The sequence below is a fragment of the Acanthaster planci genome, linkage group LG07 (genome assembly GCF_054643075.1).
Source record: "Acanthaster planci isolate LZ-2023a linkage group LG07, COTS_SCS, whole genome shotgun sequence".
NCBI classification, from domain to species: domain Eukaryota; kingdom Metazoa; phylum Echinodermata; class Asteroidea; order Valvatida; family Acanthasteridae; genus Acanthaster; species Acanthaster planci.
The window spans coordinates 16366123-16383934 of record NC_141783.1 but is presented as its reverse complement, the minus strand read 5'-3'; the positions used below and the strand labels follow the sequence as shown (position 1 = coordinate 16383934).

General features: G+C 40.9%; 2 protein-coding genes across 7 annotated transcripts in view; one reads left to right on the top strand and one right to left on the bottom strand.

The window, feature by feature from the left end:
- Positions 1-12249, bottom strand: part of LOC110980267 (uncharacterized) — a 72645-nt gene extending 60396 nt beyond the window's left edge. For 4 of the 5 annotated variants that reach the window (XM_022236801.2, XM_087139351.1, XM_087139350.1 and 1 more), the window contains exons 1-2: positions 12020-12249; positions 6311-6342 (exon numbers count right to left, since the gene is read on the bottom strand). The gene's annotated coding sequence lies outside the window, so the exon portion shown is untranslated. The remainder of the gene's footprint in view (positions 1-6310; positions 6343-12019) is intronic. The other variant, XM_022236802.2, reaches the window with a different exon arrangement.
- A 1143-nt stretch (positions 12250-13392) lies between these two features.
- Positions 13393-17812, top strand: part of LOC110980269 (uncharacterized) — an 8114-nt gene continuing 3694 nt past the window's right edge. The window contains exons 1-5 of one of the 2 annotated variants that reach the window (XM_087139354.1): positions 13393-13531; positions 13664-13785; positions 14939-15043; positions 16142-16288; positions 16759-16925. In XM_087139354.1, the coding sequence (XP_086995480.1) occupies positions 13684-13785; positions 14939-15043; positions 16142-16288; positions 16759-16925 (521 nt within the window). In that variant the 5' untranslated portion in view covers positions 13393-13531; positions 13664-13683. Of the gene's footprint in view, positions 13532-13569; positions 13786-14938; positions 15044-16141; positions 16289-16758; positions 16926-17812 lie in introns of those variants that run through there. The other variant, XM_022236809.2, reaches the window with a different exon arrangement.

Below are 17812 nucleotides of genomic sequence, written 5' to 3'. Positions count from 1 at the left end.
CAACCAGTGGTCATCTATGCATTATTCCAAGCATGTCAAAACAACTGTCAGTATTCTCAACAATAACTGCCTGATGTTTCAGTTACCAACATTAACAAGTCAGGTACTGTGGACATGTTGTGCAGTCAGTACCCATTGGGCCAACATGTCTGTTAGTGTTTGTACAATACATGTACAAGCATCAGCAACTGAAGTTGTTCCGAAACCACAACCGTGAACAGCAGCACACATGTGCACTTGCTGTACATGTTCTAATACTACCGCTTTCTACTGTACAGTACAAATGTACTGATATTACAATGGCGCACCAGCACGCACATACACGTACCAATGCAGTGCAGACTGTTACCATGTCTAGACAGATGAAATTATTATTTTCTAGCTCTATGCACCTGCAGCTATGCTGAGGTCCCTGCGCGAGACAAGGTACACATTACCCTTGCTCCTTGGCAGGGATCCAATTTATACAGATATTTGATTTCTCACTCTGAGTAAGGTTTGGTTTCCCATGTGCGGAAGACAGCAAATAATACCATCCTCAATCATGTGACTTTGAATTGCCACAGGTGATAGCAAGAGCACATAAACCAATTAAGAATCTCCAGCAGGTAATTTTTATCAGATTTAGTGGACACACGCTGCAATTAGCACAACATGTGATCCTCACAGAATCATTTAAAGTTTGCCAAGTTGGTGCTTACATCTGGGGAACATGTACAGGCACCAGTAATTTGATAAACTGTTTGAAATGTCATGGTGACAAATGCAGTGCAATCAAATTTTACCTCTCACAAGGAAGAGGCAAAAGACAGGTTTTGCTGTTGTTACTGCCAGGAAACTAAAGAACTGGTGCCTCTGGGTCTCTGAACTGCATACAGATCCCTGTAGGAAACTACATGTACATGTACATGTAAGTTCAGCAGGTGAATCTCAAGCACGCCTTACGTATATGTACATGTACACGTACATGTGGCTTGTCACAGAATTACTCAATTTGAGAACATCCTCATCAGGTGAAACAAACACACAAGTACTATAACTTACACAGGCTAGGGTTGGATTTCATGATGAAGCATACCCACACTGGATCAAGAAAAAAATTCTAAAAATGGATCAGACAAGTGTCACAGGAATGGAAGCAGCGGTACAGTGTGCATCCATTAACTACATGAAAAGACATTTGACATGCGAATGGATCTACGGTACTCGTACACTGTACATGTATTCTGTCGGTGCACTGCACACGTATGATCAATTTGTCTGGTCTTGTGACATTACAACTGACTCCCTGTCTGTTTACACAGCACATCCATGCTCAGCACAGTGACACAGCATGGATGTCGCTCGTTAGAGATCAGTCACATTGCTTCTATGCAAAAAGGTTAACAAACAGGGAATCGGTCATTCGTACCCATAAAATGACTAACGTGGCAGCTTCACTTCACATTTATAAAAGAAAATTGTCATTTTGGGAGTTCAGTTGCAACGCAAGAATGCTCAAAGTGAAAAAAAATGTATCACTGAGGGCGGCAAACAAATCTAGTGATTTAATGATGTCATAATACGGCTCTTATTCCCCCCTCCCAGTTTCCTAACCTTGCGGCCGTAATAAGGTGCTATATAAGAACAGAGAAAAGATGGATAGAGTAAGTTACATGTCTGGGACCAAGAACCTAACTACAAAGGAGGTGGAAAAGCAATGCAATACATGGAACAGTTTTGGCCGCTGCACTGAAATGATCCCACATCCTAGCCTGACCATGCTGTCATGGTCCAGCCTCTTTTAATTCACAGTTAATTTTGAGCCAGCACAGCGCGCACACACACGGGCATGTTCGCCCTGAATAATGAAACAGTCGTATCACTGCAGAGCCGTATTGTGTCGTCATCAAAACAGGCTTCTATTGGATGCTCCTGATGACTTGTTATCATTTTGCCTGATATGAAGGAGAACTTCAACGCGTGCTTTTGATGCTGGTAGCAATCTTTATTTAGTTTTTTACATGATAGATTGTTTCAAATATACATGTAACTGAATTTCATAAAATGTGAAATTGTGAAACACCAGTGGGACTGATCTTGATGCACCAGTGTGAGATGTGCATGTACAAGCAGAAAACTGTTGATTTCACCTCCTCTATTATAATTCATCGAAACGAGCACAACTGGGACCGAAACAAGAATGGCTTGAACTGTAGGAATTGTCCATGTACGTGTAAACGTATGTTTTTTCAAACTTTCTCACTCCAGGATGCCTTTTTGCTAATATTGAAAGATTAAGATAGCGAAAATGATGCTTTTATATGCATTCTTTCACCTGCAAAGCTTTCACCGTCTTTGCTCCCGACTAGAGAATTCCCACAGAGCACAATGGAGTCAAGTATTAAGCAACCGTTGGGGGAGGTCATATAACCACGCAACAAATGTGAGACAAGACTGCCAGAGTTTCATGATTTTGCATTTAATGTGCGCATTTGGTACTCACATCAGTATCAGACAAATGGCACACTGCACACATGGGAAAGTCATTCACAGCCGGAAATGTTTGTTTATACATTGATGAAATTGATAAAGTATATCCAACATTTATAATGTGCTTTTTTGTACAGGAAATACTGCATGCATGCAGCGTGGCACACGAGTACGGTACATATTGTAGGCCTGTGCTGGGTGCCCGGGTACCCGCCCGTCGATTTTAAAACCCCGTTCCATTTTTCCGGGCCGGGTACCCGTAAAAAAGTAAATATATTAGGAACAAAACATCCATGCATAAAATATCTGTGAAATTTCTTACTGAAGGGCAGACTTCATGGAAAACCACCGTGCCGCTGAAAACCCGGTCCCACGGTCATACATGAAACTTGAATTCGGAGATCGACAGCTAATTTTGTTATCCACTCTGCCCGTTGTACCGCAAGTCGTTTTCCTAGTTTCCTAGTTCACAAGAGCGAAAAAACCACTAAAATTCACGGGCAATAGGTCACTCACTACGTGTGATTTCAAATATTTCTTTAAATTGAATAGTCATATAAACCTTTGTATCTAATGTCTGCTTAATCAAAATGACTTTTTTAGAGTTTCCCTTTTTGTTAATTTACCGAAAACTGCAAGCTTTTTTCCCTACTCTAGGATCGCGCGGCGTTACCACCCAAAGTCGTTGCGAACTCAAATACACGGGCGCAGCAGAAATGTATGTGACGTAATGGGTTCGTCAACTGTGCGGCGCGGGGAGGGTACCTTTGATAGCTCACTGTGCAGTTGAAAAGTCGAGTCAAACTTTACACAATTTCTACTTTTTAATTCATTGAAATTCTTATTTTTCATCTAATTTTCTCAAAATTAAAAAATTCTCTATTAGAAAAGCAACTTTTTTAACAATGGTTTTGGCTGAAAATGGATTTTTCGTCTGGTTACTATTTATTTGTGAAGACGTTTTTGTCTCGATCCTAAACCGATCCAGAACAAGGAAAGGTGTCATTGTCACTTTCGTCGATCGATCCTGTGAGTCCAAATATAAAAGCTTAGATTTTGAAAAAAAAAAGGAAGTGTACCCAAAACACAAAGGTGACTTCTGACCATATTTCACTCGAATTTGAGGATTTTTTAAGCTGTAGTCTTACCGAATAATTTTCACGATCCGGAACTGGGAAAATGACTGTACCAAACCTATATGAACAAGAGACCGAAGGAGTTTTGTCTTATGAGGTGGAAGCGCTGTTGATGTACACTTGCTTGACTGTATTTGTAACTTTCAAATCCTGTTGGCCTAAATGACTATTGTGCAGAATTAGTAGTGCTTATTGTTTGAGTTAAGAGTATTTATGTTAAATAAAACAATATGAATGAAAATTACTTTATGTCGGGATTGACGATGAAGCGAGAGTGGACTATGTAATATTCCAGCGGTACTGGGACTCCACATGGCGTGTGGTAAGTAGTGATTACGCACAAATTGTGCGGTTGATCGGCCTCTTTTTATAACCAAAGCACTAAATGTGCGCTACAAACCCAAAGAGTCAGAGAACCAGTTTAGTTTTTTATACCAAGAAATATTCCGTTTCAAAGCTATTTTTAAATTAAAGCAACATGAATTTCCTCAGTGATTCAGCGGAACTGTGGATGAGGAATTGACCAAAAAAGCAGGAATAATGTTGTCTGTATGTACAAAAGCATTTCAAATCTAACTATTTTTTTATTCGAAAAAAAGGAAATGTTGGCAGGTGCTAGTCATAATACAGTCCGCCAATCAAATGTCCATGTCAAAGTACTTATACAATAAAATCTCGACAACTGAACCTCAGGGGAATGGAGTTATCCTGAAAAAGTATTTATTAAACTAAACCACTTCATCATGGTACCTTCGTGTGGCAAAACTTTCGTATCTCTTTGTCATTTAACAAGTTGAAGCGCCACTATTTATTCACTTGGGTTTCCCTATGTGTGGTCACATGACCTTTCCTTTTGCAGTCACATGGCCGCTGCAGTGTCAGCGATTGGACTGACTGAAAGGGACTACAATTAGGCCCGCGTTGCAATCAGTTTCAGTGTCTTGAAAGCCAGGATTACAGTTGCAGCTACGTTGATTAATGCAACGTGCATACAACTGGTCCTCTTGAGAAAAGAAATTCACTTGCGATGACTCCTAACCCAATATTGACTTCCGATACTTTCAATGCCATTTGAAGCATTTTGGTGGATGTTTTTTGAATCAGAAACTTCAAAATAAGTGGATATAATTGTGTGGGCATTGTTCGAGTTATGGTGGTATATTTGTACATAAAACATTAAGCCTTTTAACCCGCACTGATCTGGTCCGAACAAGACACGACCAGCGCTCACCATTTGTGCGCGCCACGTGCGTTCCGTGTGTACGTGGTCATGCAGCATCCGGGACATTTCCTTTTAGCGGTTGCAGGTGCGTATATCATGTAGGTGGTTTGTCGTATTTTCTGACGTTCCCCATGAGGATTTGTTTTTCTGTTTCATACACCCACAAAAAAATTTGCAAACAGAAGGTAACAATTTCGTTTGATAAAAAGGTAGGAGAGATCAACTTCGACGTTTAGAACAATGTGCTGCTTGCTTCCTATGTACCAAAAGGAACCGTGTTTCGGGCACATGGTCCACCGGGTAGCGTGCAAATGCCATTTGTTATTAAGTGATTTCTTTTCCGGGTACCCGAGTACCCGATGTTAACAAAAAACGGGTACCCAGTTCTAAAAATACCCGCAAATGCACAGCCCTAACATATTGTGACTGATTTGGCATGTCTTTAATCTAATGAAGCCGCCACTTGAATTTGAAAATACGTGTACTCCGTTTCAATCAACAAGGATTTGAAAAATATAATTTTCTGCCAAGATTTATATGTCTCAGAGATACAATCATGTCGTCCCAACTTTGCAAGTCAAACACCGTTTCCAGCACAAATCGCAGGCAATTTATCATTTCTGACCAACACATGTCCAACACACCTGAGGTTGTGCAACTAAAAAACAGACAGCACCGAGACAAAGTACCGTACTCCGATCAATAAAGACAAAAAACTTATTATTTTTTTTCATAAAAAAAATCACCAAAAATTCTCTGCTGGAAAATGAGTTTGAAGCGATAATAACGGATGGATTATGAACCACATAGAACTGCCATTCACTAATCTTACATTGTTGAGTCACCATTCAATGGAACTGTCAGGTATGAATCTGAAGTCACCAAATCCACGTATGTGCGCACTGAAGTCCAGCATAAAGACATTAGGCCGTATGATGTGAAATTTTTCTTGATGTTGCAAGACAACCCTAACCCTTTCCTTTGAGAGGCTGCGCAAAGCCCCACATGAAGGAAATGAAAATTTCCTTCACTGATTGTCACATTTGAGACTACTCTCCCCAACCCGTTGTTTGAAATAAGCCTAAACTTTACGATGGCTGAACAAATATTATTGAACTGGACTTGTTTCGGTTTTCAACATTAAAAAATGAATCAGGCTCTTCCTGCCAATCAGAAAGCATGCTCCCCCATACCGTACATGTACATGTTATTTCTCAGGGAGATTGAACGTCCCACAACTAAAGAAAAAAACCACCAAAAATTTATATGCAAGCTGTGTAAGTACTCAATGCCTAGTTGCTTCCTACGTGTACATGTACCACTATCAACATGGAGCTCATACCACAGTGATATGAAATGATGGCCATTTCTCTTTCCTCTGCAGGTGTGCTCGGAACAATGTTTCAGGGATTTGAAATGGCACTTTTATTTCTCCTGAGCTCGCTCTCTCTCAAAAAAAAAATTCGAATTTGATACTTACTACTTTAAATGCAGCAATGAAAGTGCTTCTTCCTGTGAGGACAAAACAGAAAACAAAAAAAGGAATGTGCTTCGAATAAAAACAGAAACAAAACTGAAAAAAAAAAAGTTGAAACCGAATATTCTTTAGGTTTTCAGAACAATTACTTACCAATTCCTTTTTTATTTGAGATTTTATTACTGGAAATAATAGAAAATATCAATTTGAGGGTGGCAAAACTTATCAATGTCAGTGCCAAATACTGACATTACTGTAACATAATTCTACTTACTGTATTAAAATGAGGACTCAGACAGCGTAACATCCTAGTCTTCAGTTACTAAGACTACAGCAGCCGATCATGACTTATGGAATTGTGCATCTGTTCAGTCCTACTTGTACATGTACATATGTACTTGGTGACAGTAGAAGGAGCAGAAAGGATTTGTTCTATGTGGAAAGGCCATGATTTGCCACTGTCATTACCATAACCACAGTAACATGTGAATGCAACAGGCAAGTAGCTTATTTTGTGAATTTTTGTCTTTTCTGGGAGAATTTGGAGATAATCGTAAATGACTCAATATGATGGCCAAAGAAGAAGCTGCCCAATTCAGACCACAGTGCTTTTTTTAATTGTTTCTGTGGACTGAAGAACCTGCCAGAATCTAAAATGTAACTTGCAATGATACAGAAGACCTTCCCTTCAAGATCCCATCCACCATCCCTTACAGTACACTAGCCAGTACCAGTAGGACTGGATATCAGGACAGCAACCATCTATCGATCAGAAAGCACCTTCTATCAGTGGCTTTGGCAACACAATTTCTGACCAATCAACAGCCCTGGTGTTTTTTCTTCTCATCAATGGCCCCTGCCAGTATTAGCTCCTGGAATTTTATAAAAATTTGTAGGCACTTTGCAGTTAAAGAACGACTCTCAAGAATGTGAACTCTTTTGTACGGTACATGTATGTCATTGCATTCAGCCTCAACAGCTGGCGACATTTTGCAAGTTTAATGTAGTCGAAAGAGGACTGTATTATGACTTTGAAAGGTTAAATGAGGTTGCCGATACGAGTGCCGATGATAACTTGAACAAAGGTGCAAACTCTGCACTCAGTTTTGGCAAACAAAAATCTCCTTTTTTTTTATTTGAGCATGAATACAAAGTGTGTTTGCTTTATTTGGTGTGATAAATGAATGCTTATACCATGGTTAAACCCACATGAAGTATTCCCGAAAATTACACCTGCGCAATCCATGCTGCAACAACTCAATGCATGGACTGCGGCCCCATGGAGCAGTCAGTGTACGTGTGTACCGTTTCCATAGACAGCCATTAAAACAGCCCGGGAACTACACCATGTGTGGCACACACAAGAGGTGCTGTGTGACCAGTCCGAAGGCAGCCTGCAATTTAGCCTTTATTCAAGGCACACATGGCTAACTAACACATGACGTGCACCCCTGCCGTAGGCATGCACGATGAAAATACCAATGCAATGACACAGCAGTGCCATGCGCACCTTGACTAAAGGCTACTGTGATTCAGCGCGAGGTGCTGTGTCTATTCTGCATGTGAGTACCAGGTAAGCACTGCGTGGGTTTGTGTGATCGGTTACATCAGTATCGTGCGCAGCGGGGATCGATGTACACAATTTACACGATTTATTCTCTCAAAAGTGACTGTGAAGGCAAAACCTAATCCTATTACCGGTGATGTGTAAACAGACATTTTAAGGGAGTACACTGGTTTTGTGTTGTTAGTAGGCCCGCATCCTATTCAGGTTACGTTTCAGATATTGTCGGCAAAAACATCGGATCGGACATTGGCCAATGTTCCAATTAAAACACTGGACATCGGATGGGCAGTTAAAACCTACATTGGTTGATCCCTAGTTTGGGGCGCTTTTTTGCACACCTTTTGCACATCATTTTTTATTTTACTCACTGTATTTTTTTGAAAGAATCGAATGACATTCGCAACTGCCGAATACTGGACTCGCTTATTTGTAAGAGACATTTTTAATTTTGTAATTATGGTTTTAGTATGTGTAAATATTATCCCCTATCACCACCATACACCTGCACAAAATAATCGCAGGAGTTATTACTTCGTGGTAACTTTTAGTTGGCTAGGATTTCAACAGGTTGTTCGCATCCATCAAAAATGCTGAAGTTTGAGACATTAAATAAAAAACAGAGTCGATCCACACTAAAAGACACATTTGCACAAAACCAAAATCATCTCTTCAACAGTGTTGAAAGTCAAGAAATGAACTTTAACAATTTTACTGATATTTGTAGAACTGCAGAGATATTGTTCACATAATTTAGTACGATTTGGTTGTTCACTGTTAAAATAAAAGGGATTTTGATGAAAATATCCAGCTTACTTTCGAGGTTCCAGTGGGACATGCAAATAACTGTGTCAACTCATGTTTTCAGGTTATCTAAAATACCACTCTTATAGAGAAAAGCAATTCATTGTCTGTTAAAACATGGGTACTACAGGTACAACATTTGAGAAATGTGTCAAAATCTATGGCTTATTTCCTTAAGTTATCTTAAACAGGAATTTAAGGAGATATAACGTACATCACAGTGTCTATCCACAGGGTGACAAACATCATATAGGCTTATTTTGCTATTCCTTGAGCAGATAACCTCAACAAAAATATATATCTTCGTGAGAAAACTTTTGCAAAAAACGTTTACATCATATCTGTGTCTTTTTTCTACAAGTATCAGACGACAAACTAAGATTTGATTTTAAGGAATTGCAAATGTCTGCCCCTTTTTTGTTACATTTGCCACTATTTTTTCCTTCTAAATGTAACAACTTTAGAAGATTTATCTTATGAGTACATTACAAACCAAATTCAATAAAATAACAAACCATTCATTAGAAAAGTCGTTTTATTTTGCTGAAATGAGAGTGAAAAGACTGTCTGTCTCCAGGTTATGATACATGTATGCGACAAACATTAAATCTGTCCATGAGTAACAAATGTTACTCATTGAGAAAAACTTAAAGTATTCATTTAAGCTGAAGTTTAAATGTAGTCTTTTTAACAAATATGATTTTGAAAACTGAAAAAAAAAAACAAGTTTGGTTTGTGAAAAATTCTGTTTTTATTATCTAATTCAAACACTGGAAAAATGTCTCTCATGGTGGCATACGTTATATCTGTCCATGTGACAAACGCTACATTTTTTCTTGAAATAAATTTCAGTGTTACCTACATGGGAATTGTTTTGGGGATGGGCCATGCTGGGAAGATTTCTTGTAAAACATGCATAAACAAACACATAAAACAAACATAAATATAACAAGAAAACACATCTGTATAATTTCAAAATGCGCGGAAATATGTTAAAAATTATAGTTTTCATGACCTTATCTCCCTCTCTTCTCAGAGCAAAAGCTCAACAACAGCCACCGAGTACTGAAAGTTGTCTGAAATTCCCAACAATCATGACATCATAGGACAGAGTCGTTTTTCCAGCGACTGTTTACTGTTATGCAATGACGCGTCGATATGTACGTAATGCAGTAGCGTTGGCGTGTGCCATCATGTCAGACTCAAGCAACGATAATTCCAGCATTGGTGCTTTTTCTGATCATGACAGCCATCAGTTTAATGTTTGTCTTTTTCATTTGACGAATAAAGCGACTTTGAAGGAGATTACGCGGCACAAGAAATATTGCCTTATCAGTTCGAGACAAGAATACAGTCAGGAAGAGATTTTACAACTCGAGGCTGTTGGCCACGGGCATGGCGGCGACCCAGAGGACCGACAACAAAACACTGACTAATTTTGAATTTTTGCCCTGCCCGACGTGTATTACAACACTGTATACTCAGTGTTTGCCCCCAAAGGCTTGTGAGAAAACCCACAAGCGTACTCGGGTGGGACTCGAACCCACGACCTCTTGCTTACTAGTGCAGGCGGCTTAACCACTCGACCACCGAGCTTGCCGGTGTCAGCTGGCTGGTTCGATGGAAGGATGGCAAGCTCGGTGGTTCCTGGCGCAAATCCATCCTTTGAAAAACACATTATAAAAATTTGTCTTTCTGAAAAACGTACCATGTACATGTAATTGTCCTACCATTGGCTATTCGATAGCTGTATTCACTGATGTTTGATAAATCCTCTTTTAACCCTAACAGTCCCTAATGCTACAAAGTACTACTTAGTAGTAAAATGTAGTACTCAGCCCTGTTGCTTGTAAGAGGACATGACATTATTATTCTCTGAAGCCATAAAATACAATTGAGAAGACAATGTACCATACAGTGCTGTGGCACTATGAATGCAGGTTTCACTGTTCTCTGTAAGAGTAACAACGGAATAAACCTAACCAGAAATAGTAATTTGTAGCGCTAGGTCCTTCAGGCTCAGAGTGTTACTTAGTATTTTGTAGTACTGAGTACTCTAAGCAAAACAATGCCTGGTACTGTTAGGGTTAAAGTGAACGAGTGCGTAAAAAATGGAAAAATTGGCATTTGCCGAGCAAGAAAAATGAGGAAAATCTGGCCCGTTGATGACCAAAAAGCAGAAAATGAAATTCGGCATATTCAACAAAATGCAGCACTCATCTCTAAAAAATGAAAAGCGCAGAGCACACCAAGCTACCTCTTCTCCAAAAATATGGGTTACTCATTCCGAAGTAGAAATGAAAGAATTAGTTTTTTTCCAGAGAGATTGCAGCCAGAGCACTCATACTACCTCATGAAATAGTCATCGTTCATATAGCCGAGCAAAGAAAATAAACTTGCGCTTGTGCTGGTGATGTGCCACTGGAAACACTTATTTGAAATGTATCAAGTTGGGATGGTCAGAGCTGAAGCATTTACTTGAAAAACACTTGAGCACCAGGCCTAGGTTATTTCAGACAAGTCTGATAGGTTTATGCATGTTACGCCCCATCTATAGCATAAGTCCCAACTATAGTTTGGACAGTCCCAACTGCAGTGCTGCAGTTGGGCTGGCCCAACTATTGTTGACCCATGTCTGTGGGAAATGTCTCAACATTATCCAAGTCAATGTGTCTCACACTTGACAAAATTCATCTAAAATGTGGCACTTTATCTGTTCATTTAGCCATATGACCGATGACATGACATTTGTAAACGATATGACTTTGGCACATGCTGGGCACATCATGCCCACAGGCGCTGCTGTAGTTAGGTCGGCCCAACTGTGGCACTCTAGTTGGGACGGCCCAACTATAGTTGGGACTAATGCTTTAGTTGGGGCGTAACATGCACAAGGGCATCAAGTTTTGTCCGTATATGGAACCCTTTCCAGACCAGTCACACCGGTTCGTTGTGCTCAACATGCTCAAGCGGCATCCATCATGTAGGCCTAGGCTACATAGAATCCATTCCAGGAAAGAGCAAATCACGTCACTTGTGACTTGAAAGAAAGTTGAATGTGTGAGAACTTCGAAATCTCAACATGCTCAACGGGATGTACATTACTTACATGTGACCATGATGTGACTGAGCTTAAAATCATTGTACAAACACCGCATTGTAACACGATTTGCACCACTGAATATCTCAGGTCATACGCTCTGACATGATGTGTAATTTCAAGTTTTGAAAGTTTAATTTGGGGTTTAAATAACATGTTACCAACTGGCTGAGAACATCACGAACTTAACATTAATAAAGTTTAAAGTAGCCTACAGTCTGGTTTAGTTATTACACAGGCCTACCTGCGCTGCCTACTGTCGAGACCACTGTTTTGAAGAGGAAAGGAGATCCAGCAGTCCAGATATTAACAGTTGTTCAATGGAAGAAGTCAGATTTTTCGCAACTGCGAACTCGTTTGAGCACAGCGTCGTCGTCTTCAGCCGAGGAAAGGCTCCTATTAGCGCAAGGATTTCGCAGGATTTTTTCTCTAGTTGTCGGCGAAGCTTCGTCGCAGTAATTTTGAGTCGCGATCCTGGATGAGGTCGAGGTCAATCGACTGATGCGCATGCGTTATACAATACATAGGGCCGGCCGGGGGGGTTGCTATCTCGCGGGTAATCGGCACTGAGAAAGTGAAACGATTACACGAAATTATATGGAAGTAGATTACCAGTGAAATATATCCTGAGCATTATTTGCATAATAAAGGCTGTGTCTCAATCGGGATTTTCTTGCCTACGGCTTCAGTTTTCATTAATATTGTGCCATGGATAGCAGCCTTAGCCGTATGGAGACAACTTTTCATTCACCTCAAACATTGAGCACTGGCGCGCGCACGCAGCCTGAGCGCGGCAGCAGCAGCAGGTGGGCATGGCATGGGGGAAAGGGGGCTTGGGTGAGGAGGTGAACCAGGTCGAAGGCATAAAGTAATTTCGCGATTTGTTTCTTCAATGCTGAAAAATCAGCCCCTGTAATATGTTGATTTCGCATTACGGAGAATGTTTCATTTCCGTTAATTCTAAAGGTGAGGCTTAGCTTTCGGTTACATATTATGACAATTTTTCTTCAGATAGAACCATAGAGCAAGGACACGATACAACATACAATGAGTTTAGGAATTTTGGATTGGGGAGTGTCATTTGTCTTAAGTTAATGGGGTTTGACTTTGCTTCCGTTTTGCCATCTTCAGCGGTATATGTTCTCAAACAAACAGTGAACAAACTAACATAACCAAACCAAAACACAAAACTGTCTCCATTTGATGCATCGTTGCACTGTTTGTCGCGACTTTGCAAGTCGTCCTACCACCGAGCAAGGAACAGAAGCGGGGGGGGGCTAGGGCGGTTTAGCCCCCTCCACTTCAACTTTGTCAACCCCCCCGCAAAAATGCAAAAGCAGCAGCGAAAGTTAAAAGGTGACGTCATGTACGAAAGATCTAGCTCCCCTTGAAAAACTGGCTTTAGAACTGCGCCTGGCAAGGAACAATGGTACTTTTCTTTGTAATTGGTATCAGTAGCAAAATAAATCATTTTGTTTGATCATGGAGATGGTTTGATTACAAAAGTTCGGGAGCAGTGTGTGTGACGCGTGACGACTTTGACGGGGCAATCATCACAACGCAAACTTTTGGGAATCCTGTTGTGCGCCCTCAGCGGTTAAGCAGGAACATTTGTAATATTTTATCACAAGAATTTTTACCACGTTTTGCAGTTGCTATTTTTACTGACATAAATATTTCGAAACACTAAACACTAAAAGATCATTTCGGTGGTTTTTATTGATAATAATTTTGGTAGATTAGATATTGAATTCAGGTGTGTCAATTTTTATATTTTTAAACCCAAATGTACACATGATAAAATCCATTTATTAGCAGAACATCGCGCGTTGATCGTGTGCTTGACGTTGTACTTCTGCATTAATCTTATGCATGTACCTGTTTTCAGGCATCTGAAAAGTGCAAACGATGTCAGATTTAGATATTTGCAAGTTGGCATATGATGGCGAGTTTTCTGCCTTGAAAGAAAGAATTGAAGCCGACAGGAGTGTGGTTAATCAGTTGGACAAGGTCAGATTCGAGTTAAAACGTGACAATGTATACTTTTGTGTCAATGGCTGCGGCTCGCTAAATAACACGTAGGCCTACCCCACCAATGTGAATGGACGCCTCGTTAGCGGCTACGTGTAATGATGTAGGCCTAGCTGCAAGCAACGTCGGAAATCTCGTGTGTTGCTCCCTGCCCCCCCCCGGGGGACTAAAAGTTTAGGGTCGCGGCCATAACTTAATTATTAGGTTCTACTTAGGTTAGGCCTAGCTTGGGCCTAGGGAGGTCATGTTGGTAGGCCTAACCAGAGGCAGAACTGCTGTTCTTTACGCTGTTGTCACATTTTGGGAGCTGGGTCCCTCCCTCATATTTTCTTCCCCCGCCCTCCTTTTTCCCCTCTCTTTTAATTAATTTATTTTTAGGGAGGAAAGGGGGGGGGATTTATCCCCCATGCCCCTCCCTGGATGGATCCACCCCTGCAGGTCATAGGCTAGCCCTATATCCTATAAAACCTGTTCAGTTATTAAAAACAAAAATAATAATAATTATTAGATAAAATAATAAAAAGATATGTTCAAATGCACTGCACAATGAAGACATTAAGCGTGGAACAATGAATACATTTAAACGTGGTTGAGCCGATGGCATACAAGGCCATTTGGCGGCTGCCCGAGGGCGCCTCGGGCAGCCGCCAAATGGCCCACATTCACCGACATCAGTAATAGAAGAGAAAATAAGAAGCAATTACAGTTTTAGAGAGGAATAGTCTGGGTAAAACCCACGGAGTCTGGTAGGGACTGAAAACCCAATCCACGCGTGGACCGGGCCAGGAATCGAACCCGGACCGCAGCGGTGGAAGGTAAGGAAAGACAGTGCCAACCCTGACAACCAGACTACTAATTTCATAGCTGAAAAAATTTCACTCATGACATAGGCTAGTAATAGATTATTAGGACTACTTTTCGTCAGTCCTACGCAGCCCTATTTCCTGCACGTTCTATGCACTCACCTTAGTAGACACGTGCTATTGGTTTTGTCTGTGTACAGAACTTTTGCAAAAGACCCCCAAATGTTGGTACATGTAATTATTGCTGAACTGTCATGACTGTTAGTTTAGATGTAAAATAAACCAACAGCCCTGCTTGCCTGACTCTTTCTTAAATTGTTACTCAACAGAGTGACCGAGCAGTTCTTCACTGGGCAGCATCTGGGAAACATTTTGAAATTGTACAGTATCTTCTAGAGCTGAAGCCCCCACCAAACGTCAATATTAAAGATGATGTAAGTGTCAATCCATCAACCCTGATAGTTTTCAATTTTCTAAATTCGGGAGGATTCAGGAGTCAGGACTATTGCGGCCAACCCCAGGCCTATAGAGGGCCTACATGGAGCGCCTTCACAGAGGACATGTTTTGTTAGTTAGATTTAGATGGCAGTGAAGTACTGCAGTGTCTACTCAAGCATATCACACAGGAACAAGGACCTGTCCTCAGTGAGGGCGCTCCACGCAGGCCCTTTGTCTCATGTTGACCCCTCAGATAATTATTCATGATAGCACAGCCTGTAGAGTACAAGTGAATATATCACACGCACAAGCCTATTTGTAAAAGACATCAATGCAAGAACTAGCATGTGCAAGTATTACATTCATTTGTAAGGCACTTCCTGGTTCTGAATGATGTCACACTTTGGTACTCTATAGAGGCTTTGTGTGGTTGCACAGTAGTTCTTTTGTTCCACAGGGAAACTTCTTTTGTGCACATACTGTCCAACAAAAGCACTGGCCTGCAAGATGGCAGCTAAGCAAACCCTCTATAGAACTTTTAATTTGAGGTACATTGGAGAGGCACCAAGTAACTGCCAAGCCATTCTTAAATTTGTAACTTGATTTGAAGATATCATTTGAAACGTTTGGTGCGGTCAGTTGATCTGCATGGTCAGTCAGTTGCACTGGACTATTGGTCAATCCTGTTGGATATCTTTTCAAACAATCTTCCACAAGCATGCATTTTGAAAGAGCAGGTGATTCGCTGTTGGTGGAAGGATCACCAAAATGTGTTCCAAGATTGGCCTGACATGAAACTCTGGGAATGGATGGAAAATGCTTAGGTTTGAAGCGTTCCTGTCACTAACAGTGTTATTGATTGGAGATCATGCCAAGGCTCACTCCAACCACCCTTTTTGTTTTAATTTCTTATATTCTGGAAAATGGCATTTTGGGTTTATCTTTGTGGATGTGCTTTTTATTGCTTTTGTTAATTTTGGAGGGAAGGGTATTTCCCATTCGCAATATTTTCCCTTTTCAATTTTGCCAAGTACCCCACCCGAAAAACTGCCCTGAGCTTGGTGCTTTGACTGTACTTTCATCTGTTGACACAGAGCAATTGGACGCCACTGCACATCGCATCGTCAGTGGGCCAGGAGGAGATTGTGACTGCCCTCATAGGTCAAGGGGCAGAGGTCAATGTGGCTAACAGGACAGGTCAGACACCCCTGCACTATGCCGCATCCAGGGACCGCCAAAGAGTAAGTATTGGCAAACAGCCTGGTTGGGTGAAGACTTTACGTCATCCGGCCAGTGATGGTAGAAAGTTCACTCTTCACGTTTGCTTCTTTGATGTTTGGGGAGGTATTTTCTTGAAATATTTAGTGCTTGGCATTTTGATATTTGTGTGTGAGATTGTATACTGATGGCTAGCCGAGGTTTGCCAACCTCTGATAGGCAAAACAGTTGCTGTATTACGGCAAAATAAAAATCCATACATAAATGCACAATATAATTATAGGAATTTGGTTGTTTTGTACAGGTTTGATATGAATGTGTTTCTCCCTGCCGTGTTTAAGTTTTGAAAAGGAAGGGAGTTTCGGGTAGAAGATACATTTTGTTCTTAAGTTCTCATTCATCCGTTTGAGTACTGTTTTCTAGACATTTCAACTGATTGAGATTCCAGGCATCCAATCTTTAAAAGCCTTTCTTCGATTGTTGGTTGGTACAGATAACAGAAAAACTGCTTGAGCATGGTGCCGATGCCAACATTGGGGACCAGACTGGGGCGACCCCCATGCACCGGGCTGCCTCCAAGGGGAACCTTGAGATTGTCAAACTCCTACTCAACTACAACTGCAGGCTGGACTTGCAAGATTGTGTTGGAAACACTCCACTGTGAGTACTGTGTACAGACCAATCCGAGGAGACTCAGTGTCTGAAGTAGCATCACACTCATGCACCTGTTCATCAACTTGAAACACTTGTGCACTTTGGCAAGTCAGTCAAGTCACACCACCCTGGTGGTGGAAGAGGCATTGATCGCTCATGTGACCTGTGCGTGAACATGGCACCGCTGCTGTAATGGCATCTACTTCTGGTTCCCATATGAGTCTGTGGGCCAAGGGTATGACGAGCTTAACAGCGACAGTTGCTACTAAAATTGTTACTTTCGGAAATGAAACCTAGGATTCCTTGAAAATGTCTACTGCACCCATAGGTGAACTAACCTGTGGAATGAAGGCAGTGGGTTGTATTCATTCAGTCTTAGGGATGGTTGTTACATGTTCAAAAGTGTATGGCATCGGTAAGGTATTGGAAAACTGAGCCACATTGATTGATTGATTGATTGATTTGAACCTGGAATCACAAATCTGTGCTTGCACACAATCAGTACACAGTCAGGTTGTGTACATTTTTCTAGGTTTCCTAGGCTTTTGGGTAAACTATCAGCATGCTGCACAATCTCTACGGGTTTTGTTTCAAAGCTCCGATCCATTTGTCCCTCCCCATGGTGTTTTGAACAATCACAGCTGTGATTAATGGTCAGGATTTCAGCCAGGAAGTTTAAATAAATAGCCAAGGCTTTTCTCAAACACATTAATTGAGCCACTTACATGTTTATGTAGTGATATATATACAACTGTTTTCTCGACCTTCACTACTCAGGATGATCCCCATAGTTTGTAAATATTCATTATTTATTGGCAGTAGCAAGTGGCTTCCTAATTTGACTCCTGTGGTGAAATAGTAATCACACCCTGCAACAACAAATTTCTCCACTT